Source organism: Triticum aestivum, chromosome 4B (assembly GCF_018294505.1).
Source record: "Triticum aestivum cultivar Chinese Spring chromosome 4B, IWGSC CS RefSeq v2.1, whole genome shotgun sequence".
NCBI classification, from domain to species: Eukaryota; Viridiplantae; Streptophyta; class Magnoliopsida; order Poales; family Poaceae; genus Triticum; species Triticum aestivum.
This window is the reverse complement of record NC_057804.1, coordinates 516,843,827-516,856,184: the sequence shown is the minus strand read 5'-3', so window position 1 is coordinate 516,856,184 and position 12,358 is coordinate 516,843,827. Positions and strand designations below refer to the sequence as shown.

Genomic DNA, 12,358 nt, shown 5'->3' with positions numbered 1-12,358 from the left:
TCACGGATTATAGTTTTTTTTTAGTTTTTTGCTAATTTTTATAGTGGTAGTTTTCAGCTATAGGGTTGAATGGAAAGTGGTAGTTTTTTTATGTTAAATACTCGTCACTTTAGGCTGGACCAGGCTCCAAACGTATCGTTTGATCGCCGCTGCAAGACTCACATACACACAAGAAAAAGATCCGAAGGGCAATCTCCGAGATCAGCCCCATCGTTAGTGGCTGACAAGAGAACAGGTAGTGAGAGTGGCGCCCACCCTTCCCCAATCCCCCACCCGCAACCTCCTCACTCGACCAGGTCACTCAGAGAAGCTCAACGGCTCATCCATCCATCCATCCATCCCGTCTCTCGCCTACGTTGAGCCCACCAGCACGAGCAAGAAACCACTGAACACTAGCGGGGCACCATGCTCGGCATCCGCATCCTCTGCGGCGCGCCACCGGCCACCGCCTCGGCACCGCCGCCGAGGGGCCGCTGCAGCGCGCCGGAGAAGAGCGGCCGGGCGTTCCTGCTGGGCGTCCCCGCGGCCGTCTCCCTCTCGCTCGTCCTCTGGTCCACCCCAGGTAGAGTGCAAATTCTTCACACATAGACATAGTCACGTATGTTTCCATTCCACGCACGGCAATGGCCAACAGGCCCAACACCGTTGAAATTCGTGTGCGGACTTGCAGTGAGCGCCGGCATCCTGTCAGGGTCCACCGGGCTGGAGTCGGTTCCAGCGCCCCCGATGCCCCGGCTCGAGTTCCTGGACAAATGGAATGGTTGGTCAGCGAGCTACTCTCTCCGTTCCAAATTACTCGTCGCTGAAATGGATGTATCTAGAATTTAAATACATCTAGATACATCCATACGTGCGACAAGTAATTCGGAACGGAGGGAGTACCTGCTCTACACTATCTCATCTCATACAGTAGTATATCAACTTATTTATTTTCCATTAATTTGCACTGAATGAATTCTGAAGCGGAGAACCAGAGGAAGTACGCGGAGAATGACTCGAGGTTCAAGTCCTCCAAGGTGCTCAAGGAGCTGCTCGAGAGGTCCAAGCAGAACAAAGAAAAGTATGTGATGCCATGGCCAGATTTTGAAGCTCTAGCCGCCGTTCTTCTCCTCTTGTACTTGTGTGATAGCTTTGGTGCCACGTTCATGTGATGAGCCTCTCTTGGGCGAAAATTTGCCATTGCTCTCAGGAACGAGAGGGAGATCCAGGACAAGTACTGCCTGCGGGGCGCCGAGTGGGGCGTCGGCGACTGCTCCACGGTGGGGATGACGGACCAGGAGAAGGAGGACTTCATCACGGAGCTCAAGAAGAGAGTTGGGGAATGAACAGACCACGCTGCAGCATCCGACTCAATTGCTCGCCGGAAACAGAGTTCTGGCACTGCGGAGCTGCTTCTTGCCACAGCGGCAGGATGTCGTGGTAGCATAGTTACTAGAGAAAGAGAGATTTGATTTGAGTGGGAAATGAACAGTGGGCAAACACACAATCTAGTTCAGAATTGCAGAGAATGGCGTTTTGGCTCTCGGCCTTGATGGAGGCCGATTTTTTGAAAAAATTCAAATTCAAAAATTTCGGTTTCAAAAAAATATGACAAAAATTGTACCAAGTAAACAACAATGTGAAGCATATGTGTGTAAAATTTCAGGATGAAATAGTTGAAATGCGACATGTACAAAAATGACAACATGATCTGGGAGGATGAATAGTATCACGTTTTATTAAGCCCCAAATTTGTCTTTTCTGCACAACCCCCATTTCATCGTATTTCATTCTGAAAATTTACACGGTTGTACACTATGCCTTCATCTATCTCTATATTTTTTCACATGATTTTTTACATGTAAAAATATGAATTTTCAAGAATTTTGAATTTTGCATTTGGAGGCCTCCAAAAGCAATTTCCAAGAATTACAGATGGTTTAAAAAGGACAATGGGAATAGTGGCTTCTTGTTCTATCAGTAGTACTCCATGCGAAATTTGAATTTTCTGCGTCAGTTCTTGAACCACAACTGTCTGTTACTGTTAGTGCAAGCCTCACTTACCATCAACAAATCGTAAGCAAAAATAACTGGTGGCGCATTTCGATAGTTCAAGAATCCATTTGAATACCAACGGATATGAAACTCAATTGATAGAGCATCAGATTGCTCAACACAAGAGATGAGCATACAACCGACATTCTCCCTGTACCAAAATCAAACTGCACAAGAATAAAACCATAACAGAGAGCACATCTGAAAAGGAAGTTGATCAAACGAAGCGATCGATCGATCTTTTCATTAGCCGAAGAGTAATACAGATAATCATATTCCTCGAAGCTAGAAACTCAACTTCAAGATTCTTAAACCCTAATACATCTAACGTGAAAAGTTTCCATATGTGAAAACATGATTACATGATCTTGCTTCTGCCAAGTGACATGAGTTCACTATTAGCTTTCGGCTCTGGATAAGTGTCCAGGCAGTACTAGTAGAATCCGATGATTTCCCAGTCTTGTCTCTGATATCGAGATGGCAGTACGAGGGCTGGCATTCTCGCTTAACCCTTCCTTGATCATATCCTTTGGGTCAATAAGAGGATATATTCTCGTCTTCCCGGTTCCATGGTTTATTCAGAAGGTGATTCTGCTTTAGTCTCAGAAAGCCCAGTAAAGCATGTTGAAATGACTGATGCGTCTTTCCATGGAACTAAATATTCCCGAGGCATCTCAAAGTATCATCAGCTGCTTGCCAGTAAAATGACCTGCTGCTGACTGATGTCTCTTTGGACGAACTAAATATTGGTGAGGTATCTGGCCACCAGCTGCTTACCAGCTAAAGGCACATGCGCACTCTGGGCACCAGAGTCCAACAATATGCAGTCGCGTTCGACGTAATCACAGGCACCAGAGCTAAATATAACTGAAGGGTGTGCATGGGTTCAGTATCAGAGCCAAGCTATCGTATCCTTCCAGCTACCTTCAAAAAAAGAGAAAACAAAAGGATCAGGGTGGTGACAACAAATGCTGTAAAATACTGACAACAGTAACAATCAAGAAAGCATTTCACGGAAGCAAACTAAATAATTTATGAAATTATTATGTAATTTGAACAAACTGTAATTCATTTAATGCCACAATGTTTGAAGAATAGAACCAAGTAACTACCATGTAGAATAATCATCAGAATACTACTTGTATGAAACATAGAATTGATATCATTTATCCTCTCTTTCGGTAGTAACAAAGATGGTTAGCCAACAATAACTGAATAGCTCCTCAACAGAAAATAGCTATCCAAAGATATATGACGGTATTTTCCCTGAGATAACTTCCACTTTATTCTTTATTCCATGTTTTGATGAACATAATTACTGATGTGCCAAAGTTAAAGCTTTCACAGCTCCATCATATCCAGCATAATGAAGAAAGCATTGTAAAAATGTCAGCTCGACGGGTCATATCCTCAAAGGCAGCAGAAAAAGATTGCTACGCCGAGAATGAAAGTTAAAGTAGCTAAAACTCTAGCGCATCCCAAACATATCACTCATTCGGTATTATTTTTTGTTAATTTTAGCTAGAATGACAGTAGCAATTGTTATCACACTAACTCTGATGATGCATATGGAAACACCTACCAGTTTCTTTATGCAAATAAAAATCAAGTACCTCATACATCAATAATTTGGTTTGTTCCACGGTAACTGCTCACACTTAAACAATAATACAGAAATGATACGCAAGAAAAGAGATGAGCGACGGGTATTACCTGCGAGGTTGAGGTGAGGATGGTTGATCAGGAGATGAATGAGAGGAACTAACCCTAAATGCAGTATGTCTTTGCCCATAAAAGCCATTGGCCATTACTTGGCGAGTGGGCTGTGGTAGATCACCATCATCTGCCATAGAGATTGGCCCCAGTGAACCAAATTCAAGCGGTTCAGAGGAAGAACCATGATTTGCAGCTGGTTCGTATGGGTAAACCATAAAATATGGTGAATCTGAAGCACCAACACCATTTGGCACAGCATATGGTGATGAGTAAACCCCATGTGTGACATTCCCTGGTCTGCGAGTAGAGTTTGTGGATCCATGAGATTGACCCTGTCCAAGGTATTGAGCACCTGCCTCATGCCTGTGTGAGTCATTTCTATAGGATCTCCGCTGCCTGTCAAATTGACCTTCATCTGTTGTCTGCCTATCAGACCTCATGCCATACCTCTCTGACTGACTACGTCCATAATTGCGGCCTGTATTTCGTTGTCTTGAGTTTGCCCAACTTCCTTCTTTATCACCATTGTCACCCTTGTCACTATTATAACCTCCTCTGACGTATCTTGAACTCGAGGGACGCTCTCGGTCCCTAAATGGAACCTTCTGAGAAAATGCAAAGAACAGAATTGACAGCTTAGTATTCCCAGTTAAAATACTATCATGTTCGTAAAGCAACTATCACGTTCATAAAGAATTGCCTGATAAACTATATTGCCCTTGAGGCACAACCGCACAAGTGGTGGCGGGGCACAGAGCTACACATCACCCAGAATATCTTATATCCATGATATAAGCTCTTGAGTTTCCCATGCAGCAACAGATGAACAGTCACACTCCAGTTAGCTGAGACTCCATCAACCATAATGCAAACACCATGTGCACTACACTTCGGGATACTGAAATTGTTCCTACTTCCACTTTTCGAGGAAAAATCCTACTTTCACTTAGCGATGAGTGATGACTAAAATTCACACCATTGTAGCGATCTACTCCCTCCGTTCCAAAATAGATGACCCAAATTTGTACTAACTTTAGTATAAATTTGGGTCATCTATTTTGGAACGGAGGGAGTAATATTTACGGGGTATTATAACTACATTAAGTACAAAGATAGATTGCTTAGTACGACAGAACCAGATCGATGTCAACATTTGAGTTGATGGATTGCCAAGGAAACTTTCAAGAAGATGGTTCCAGTTACTACTTATTTTACTACTAATACTTCTAGACTAGGCTTTACCGGTTACTACTAAGTATCCTGGAACAAGCCACTTGGTAACGGTAATCTCTGTCTGTTTCTGGGGTACAAACTGTACTCATGACAAGCGGAAGAATATCTTCTCTTGAATATTACAGGTAAACACATTTGCCGTTTTGTAACTGTACACCTATGAAACACATTCATCCATAAAATAAGTAAATGTTACAATCTCACAGCAGGGTCATAAATGGATGGACCAAGACCATCTGTTTCTCAGCATCTATGGCAATGTGGAGCTTTCGATTTCAATGTCTATTCTGTATAAATCTGGGTCGTACCACAATTTCAAAGAATACCTAAATACATCTGTTTCTGTTTGACAATAACAGCATGCCCCTTTCCACTAGATCGTTTGAGTAATATGGAATGCAGCTGGCTACAAACTTAAAACCATATGTTTCACAAGCTGGGACAAATGATATTACATTTCAGAAAGATGATGCTTATCAAACTATACTGCTGAAGCCAGTAAATTAACAAAAGCTCTTCTTCTATATTATTTTTTGAGATACTAAGAATAAGCATGTTATGTCTGCAATAAGGTAAGACTAATGAACGAATTATTAGGAGCTTACAGGATTTGGCAAGTAGGTTCCTGTTCCACCACGGTATCTGGGTGCATGCTCTCCATAGTGCGGAGGAACAGCAGTAACTCTTTCTGAAGCAGGCTGTAGAGGCATCATAGGGAAGGCTCTTTGGCCAGGACCCACCATCTGTGTCCAGTTGACATTCGGTGAAGGTGGTCTTCCAGGCCCATCCCATGGAACATGCCCCTGCATGTACCCTGGAGGCACTGCAAAAGGGTATAATACAGGACCCATGGGGCGTGCATCTTGGCAGAATCGTCCATATTGTAAATTCTGCCAATGGCTGGCAATATCACTGTTCAAAATGTCAGGCTTGTGATCATAAGATGGATTAGCTACAGTACTGGATGTTGTCGCTGAGGTAGCACTGTTATCAGGTTGGTGAACATCATTGAGTGAACTAAAATTTTGAACAGCAACATTGACAGGAAACTGATCAATTCCGTCATTTCCCTCGAACTGTGGAACAGATCCATCACTATTGCCAGGAACAAATGGGAGCACAACAAAAGGAACTGGTGGACCTGTTGGGACAAAAGTCAGTCCAGAGTTATCAGCTTGCCTCTGCTGAGAGGAACCAATAAGAAAAGGTGCAAACATGGGATTAGGCATCCATGATGCGTTAAAATCATTCCGTACTTGACTAGTTCTTGATGGGTCTGACGAGACAGACCCTGTTACTATGTCAGAAGCTTCATGTCTAATAACTGGCACTACAACACCATTCCTAGCGCCTTCATCAGCTTCTGTCAGCATATGGTCACTGCTATTTCCTGTCTGCCAACCAGTCTTACTTATGCTGAGTGTGGTTGTGGCAAGGGCTGGAAAGGCAGGCTTTTTTTCCCATTTGTCCCTCGAAGCTCGTGATGTTTTTGCAGCTCTTTCATCCCACGAACTCTCTGACAGAGGTTTGCTTTTGGAAGAACTGGGTTGTGAAGTAGTTCTCAAATTTCCACTACTCATAGGAGCATTTCTCCTGACTTCTCTACTTGTTTGATTTTGAAACATGTTAGTATAGTTTTCCTCTACTAGTCTGCTATCCTCAACAGTATATTGCATCTGCCTGTCCAAGGGGGAGCCAGATACACCATTAGGTGAAGAGGAACGGTTGTTGTCATCAAAATGATGCACATGTGAATCCCTTCCTTCATGGTTGAAATTTCTAGACAACCGAAAACCATACTCATACTGAGTGTTGCCAGGATCAAGATTCGAATCTGATGTAGTACTTTTTTCACTCTCATTACCATCCTCTGTGTTTGGTGCAAACGAAGGGTTGTAAGTATAATGGGCCATAGGTGGTGGAACAAATCCTTGGAGAAACTGCATGTTGTGCAACCACTGGCTCCCAATTAAGCTAGCTGGTGGAATTCCAGCAAAAGGTTTTTGAGGAAAAGCTGTTGGAGGCAGTAAGGGCAAAGATGCTACAGACATATGAGAAGGTAATTGCATTGGCAATTGAGCCTGTCCATTGAAACCATGCAACTTTGCTGATGCCATTAGATTAACTAGAGCATGTTCCTCATGCTGCATCTCCGATGCCTCAGATACAGAAGGAAGTTCTTCGTTAATCGCGAAACCATTGTCTTCATGATAGCTGCTGGAAACACTATTTGATTCAGAAGCTGCTTTTGCACTAGGGTGAGATGAACTGTTCATGGAAGACATTGACTCATCCTGTGAAGATTTAGTGCTGTGGTTGCTAGGCACTTCTGGAACTAAGTTATTCCTTCTACTATTGTAATCATTGTTCACGGGCTTCTCCATTTCTACCACTCTAGTCCGCCTTCCACGAGAATATCCTTCAATAGAAGGGTCTGTCAGTTCAGGACTAGACTGGGTTCTTGCAAACGGAGACATGTTCTGCCCATTTCGGCCATTAACAAAGAGAGCATTTGGCATTCTCCCATCCCTTTCACTTGGCATCGATCCACCAGACCTGTTCCTTTCAAGCGGTTCAGAGACCTTGGTGTTCGGTTGTGTCACATTAATTTTTTGGTGTTGTGCATGAGAAACAGCAGGATGAATTGCCTTTGGCGAATTCCGAGAGCGTAGATCACTTCTCTGAGGTTGTTGAGAAATAGGTTCAGCATAGCTGTGAGAACCTTCAGTGAGACTACCCTGATTAGCTCGAAGTTTAGGTTTTTCCATCTTCTTCTTGGGCATTGTTGCATTTTCGTGGCTGTTTGATGCTTCAGCAGGGACAACCTTCAGAGCGTGTTTAGGAAACAGATTTGGTGTAGGCGCGTCGGGACGATTCCCACTCCCATGTCTTGTCAATGTATTTGTAAAGAACTGATTTACTTCAGCAATTAGATCTTCATTTGGGCATTCAAGTAACTTTGCCAGCCTTTTTGCCCCAAAAGAGAAGGCACTGCGTATTCTAAAGTAATTGCCTGAAAAAGTAACAGGAACTTATCTATCAGCACAGCCAAAATACAATATAAAACTTGCTGTATTCAAGAGGATGATCAATCACAGCAGCAAAATGACTACAAAGACAATATATGTAAGTGTGTACAAACAAACAATGTATATTATGGTTTTAAATTGCTACAGATATTATCTCTTGATCAACCATGTACTCCCTCCGTTCCTAAATATAGGTCCTTTTAGAGATTTCAATATGAACTACGTACGAAGCAAAATGAGTGAATCTACACTCTAAAATATGTCTACATACATCTGTATGTAATCCGTATTGAAATATCTAAAAAGACTTATATTTAGAAACGGAGGGAGTATTGGCTTGGCCAAAATGGGAAACCTAACTCCTGTACCTAGAGCAAGAACCATTTAGAGCACGTGCACAGACGGGTAATTCCTTATTACTTGCCTAGATACATCAGTAGAATGGTGAGCTTCCACCAGTTCAAAAGTTAGAGCATGTTATTTGTAGATACCCCATCCGTTTCTTTTTACTCAGCATATTAGGTTTGTCTGAAGTCAAACTCTCCAAAGTTTGACCAAGTTAACACAAAAAATTATTAACATTCACAATATAAAATGTATATCACTAGATCATGAAATATATTATCATATTATATTTATTTGGTATAGTAGACGTTGATATTTTTTAATATAAATTTGGACAAACTTTACAAAGTTTGACTTTTGACAAATCGAATATCCGGAATAGAAAGGAACTGAGGGAGTAACAATTATGCCTACTTTTTATCAAATAACTCTTAGAAAGTATTAGTGAATAGAATCTGAGCATATTGATAGCACTATAGTAGCAATAGAAAAAACCACCAAGCATGAACTCTGCTCAATTCATCTGCTTCAATTAGAATCTTTTAGGTGGTTTGATAGTCACCTTTACTGACACTTCTTCCAAGGTTGTTATTTGCTCGTAAGGGATCAATAACATTGAAGTGCTTTGAAACAAATGGTTGACCCTGGTTCTCCTGGGTGCGAGGCATAACTCCATACAGATGATTGCATCTATCCAGGAAGGCCTTGGTCAGCAACAATTCACCAGTGTCCATCCGCGGGGGTTCCGCTGCATGAAATAACAACAAATGTTAAAACTGCCATGTTACAATTAACTATGAAACAGCAGTAAAATAAGCAACATATATCAGATTACCAGTCATATCTGGAAGTGAACTTATAGGAACTGGCCCCCACAAACTCAAACAAAATTTCTCCCAATCAAAGTTGCTAAAGAATTCCAAGAAACGGTATAACACCTGCAATGCAAAAGTAACAGATAAGCACTGTTCTCATGCAAGGATAGTAAGATACAAGAGACAAATCACCTCAAGTGGTCCAGTAAAACAGTTGTTGAACACATGAAATATGTACAGAACAAGGGTCTCCAATGCATAAGTAGATATAAGACCATGGTGAGCTCCAAGAATACGACTCTCGTAGAAACACCATGCCTTTACCAATATGATACTCCGCTTGAATAAATGGTTTTGATTGATCAAGTTATCAACCTAATAAAATGAAAATCCATTAGAAGCGTATAGGCAGGGAAGTCTAATTTTAATCCTGGAACCTATATGCAATAAGCAAAGCCATATAGTCAGCATTGTACAACAGTACATTTGATAGTGTGAGCTAGTGATATACAGAAAAAAAATGATTCCAGCAGGTCATTTGCACATAGTATACACATTCAGTTGATTTGAACAAGAGAACACACCTGTTCAAGGAAACAAAGTGTACACAATCCACCAACTTGGTTAAATGAGATATCAACAACAATGTTGTCCACAAGACACTTGATAAGCTTTACCTGTAATGATTCACAAAATACATTAGGATGATACCAAATGGATGGGGACAGCATGATACAGGTAATGAATCATAATTCATAAAACAAAGTAACTTAAACAGAAGATATGTTTCCCTATTCTGTGAACTAATAGGTTAGCGCATCTTAAGACAGCATAATACAGGTAATGAAAGCTCGAAGTACTTTTCCATTACGCAATATGTTGCACTGGGACATAATAATAATAGGTTAGTGCATCTTAAGGTAGCGAGTAGCCCAACCTTCCACCTTGATTTTAGTGGGGAAATAGGTTAGCAATCTTACTGTAGTGAGTAGCCAGTTTTCCATCACAAATCTTGCAAAGAGACTATAAGGGTGCCAGAGTATTCTAACACAAACAGAATGTCCACAGACATCCATGAATCGCAAGAGTTTCCGGGGAAGAAAAGGGAGAGCATATGAATAAATTGAACTATCGCTTCCGATGAGTTGTGTACTTGTATTTGTTCTGTTCTACATGTGGCACAAATCAAAATACAGCAATGGTTCAGTACTAATTCAACATGGCACATGCATGCAGGCAAACGTATTAAATCAACACTGCTCTAGGTATGTAGTTAACACAAGAAATTAACTGCAAAATAATATCATAGCATGTTTCGCTTATCAGAGAGAGACTACCTCCGCCTGAATATACTGAACTTCTTTTACACAAAATTCAGCATTTTCACTTTTCTCTTCACGCTCCAAAGCATCCCTAACTAGATTTGCCCAGGTATCCTTTAATTCTTCGCTATTACTGAAAGCGGTGACATCAATGTCACCATCCGGTAAGTAAGTCTTCAGAGGGACTGATCCAAAAGTAAAAACCTGAAAGAGTGAGGAGATCAATTATATTTCAAGCACATCTAATCACCAGAAACAATATATTTGAGGCACGCAAAAAAAAAGGCAAGACCGAGAAAGTGGCAACATGTTAGTGCAAAAAAAAACTTGTATGCAAGAAAGGCAAACAATGAAACAGGCAAGGGACTACTTCAACACTGATATCTACCAATGTACTTAGACAAATGCTCATTCCATAAGGTACACCAGTAAGTAGGATTGAATCAGGGCTACAGAACAGGATTACTCAAAATCTTCCTGACTAAGAGATGCTGGTTTTGCATATCATATCATAGTAAAGGTCGATGTTGTAGTTCCATAAGCCTTTTGTGGTGTGAGTGGTTAGTATAACCAGCTGTGCTGCTCAGACAGACAACTTTTGGGGAGAGAGGGAAGTATATGGTCAACCGGACTCTTTGTCCTGTCAAATACAACAGCAGCGACCTAATTCAGCTAGAACAAGCAACCTAGCATAAACAACCTGACTAACTCCATGTATACGGATGCTTTTTTACTGCAGAAGACCAAGGAGAAGTGACAGACACTGCAAGCCACTAATCTCTGTTACTTGTGGAAGCAATCGATCCAGTTGTAACGCCATTCGTATACCTGGCAGGAGAGGCAGTTCATGATGAGGCGCTGCACGTAGTTGTAGACAGCGTGCCTCCGGCCCTCGGAGTAGGCGTTGGGCTGGATGCGCGCGATCAGCTCGGCGGTCCGGGACTCGGCGACGGCCCAGCGGTCGGGGTCGAGGCGCCGCGTCACCCCCGCCGACGCATTGGGAAGGAGCCCGTTGGGCACCATGGCCATGCGCGCGCCAACCAATGCGGCGAGCCGATACCCTAGCTCCCAACGCGGCGGCGGCTGACCGGGGGACCCGCCGGGGGGGGCGGCAGCCGGCGGCGGGCCGGAGCAGCCCGCTTCAGCACGAATCGAGCCGAATCGGCGGGGACGCGGGAGGCGGAGGGGGGGCAAACCCTAGGCGGGCGACGGATCGGTCCGGCCGCGGGGCGGGGCGGGACGGCGGCGGCTGGGTTGGGAGCGGGGGGACGCAGCGATGGGGAGTGGCCGGCGTGGGGGAGGGGAATGGAAGGAGGCGGGGGTTGGGGCGTGAGGGGATGTGCCTGCCGTGCGGGTCGGTGTTGGTGTTGGTCTGGTCTCGGCTGTGAGGCGTCGCGTGGCGTGGCCGTGCGCTTGCAGCTTGTTGGACTAGAGTGTGTGGGGTGGGGAAGTGGGGCGTTCCAGGGTTCCAGCCGCCGTGCTATTATGCTCCTCGGCTCCCTTTGCACAGCACAACTTTTCTTTGACTACTCTTCTTGAGGAAAAAACTTTTCTTTGCCCGTCAGTTGAAATAAAGTATGAATTTTCACGGCTCACTTCGGTCGACGTAATCAAAAAGTTCGATTTACGGGGACCAGAGTGATGTGGAAGCCCATCTACGATCCATGTTTACTAAATACGTACATATTTGCTTTCACACACAAAAAAGACACGTATGTATTTCGTGGACATGACACATATTTACCAGTCAAATCGTCCAGCCGGCAAAAGGCCCACCCCAAACCATTATGTTTTCTTGCAAATGGGCTTCTATGACTTTCTTTTCTCCAAGTTCTACCTTGCCTCCTCAACCCTTTGTCACCGA

At 43.1% G+C, this 12,358-nt stretch overlaps 2 protein-coding genes across 2 annotated transcripts; one reads left to right on the top strand and one right to left on the bottom strand.

Moving 5' to 3' along the window:
• Positions 1-250: 250 nt before the first annotated feature.
• On the top strand, positions 251-1,508 carry LOC123095083 (uncharacterized). Its single transcript, XM_044516910.1, has 4 exons — positions 251-562; positions 671-760; positions 964-1,060; positions 1,190-1,508. The coding sequence occupies exons 1-4, from the start codon at positions 406-408 to the stop codon at positions 1,323-1,325; spliced, it is 480 nt and encodes a 159-aa protein (XP_044372845.1). The 5' UTR covers positions 251-405; the 3' UTR covers positions 1,326-1,508.
• Positions 1,509-2,236: 728 nt separating this feature from the next.
• LOC123093015 (uncharacterized) lies at positions 2,237-11,876 on the bottom strand. The gene is made up of 9 exons (XM_044514893.1): positions 11,323-11,876; positions 10,510-10,698; positions 9,757-9,849; positions 9,365-9,547; positions 9,193-9,295; positions 8,920-9,105; positions 5,589-7,996; positions 3,748-4,355; positions 2,237-2,958 (listed from the first exon to the last, which is right to left on the bottom strand). Exons 1-9 carry the CDS (start codon positions 11,521-11,523, stop codon positions 2,955-2,957), a joined length of 3,975 nt encoding a protein of 1,324 aa, XP_044370828.1. The 5' UTR covers positions 11,524-11,876; the 3' UTR covers positions 2,237-2,954.
• Positions 11,877-12,358: the final 482 nt, after the last annotated feature.

Excerpts from the sequence above, each read along its gene's own strand:
- LOC123095083 (XM_044516910.1), top strand. The coding sequence starts at position 406 with ATGCTCGGCATCCGCATCCTCTGCGGCGCGCCACCGGCCACCGCCTCG. Across the intron at positions 761-963 it reads GTTCCTGGACAAATGGAATG|CGGAGAACCAGAGGAAGTAC; the intron begins GTTGGTCAGCGA and ends TGAATTCTGAAG. Across the intron at positions 1,061-1,189 it reads TCCAAGCAGAACAAAGAAAA|GAACGAGAGGGAGATCCAGG; the intron begins GTATGTGATGCC and ends CATTGCTCTCAG.
- LOC123093015 (XM_044514893.1), bottom strand. The coding sequence starts at position 11,523 with ATGGCCATGGTGCCCAACGGGCTCCTTCCCAATGCGTCGGCGGGGGTG. Across the intron at positions 9,296-9,364 it reads GTTTTACTGGACCACTTGAG|GTGTTATACCGTTTCTTGGA; the intron begins GTGATTTGTCTC and ends TTTGCATTGCAG. Across the intron at positions 9,106-9,192 it reads TTCACTTCCAGATATGACTG|CGGAACCCCCGCGGATGGAC; the intron begins GTAATCTGATAT and ends TATTTCATGCAG.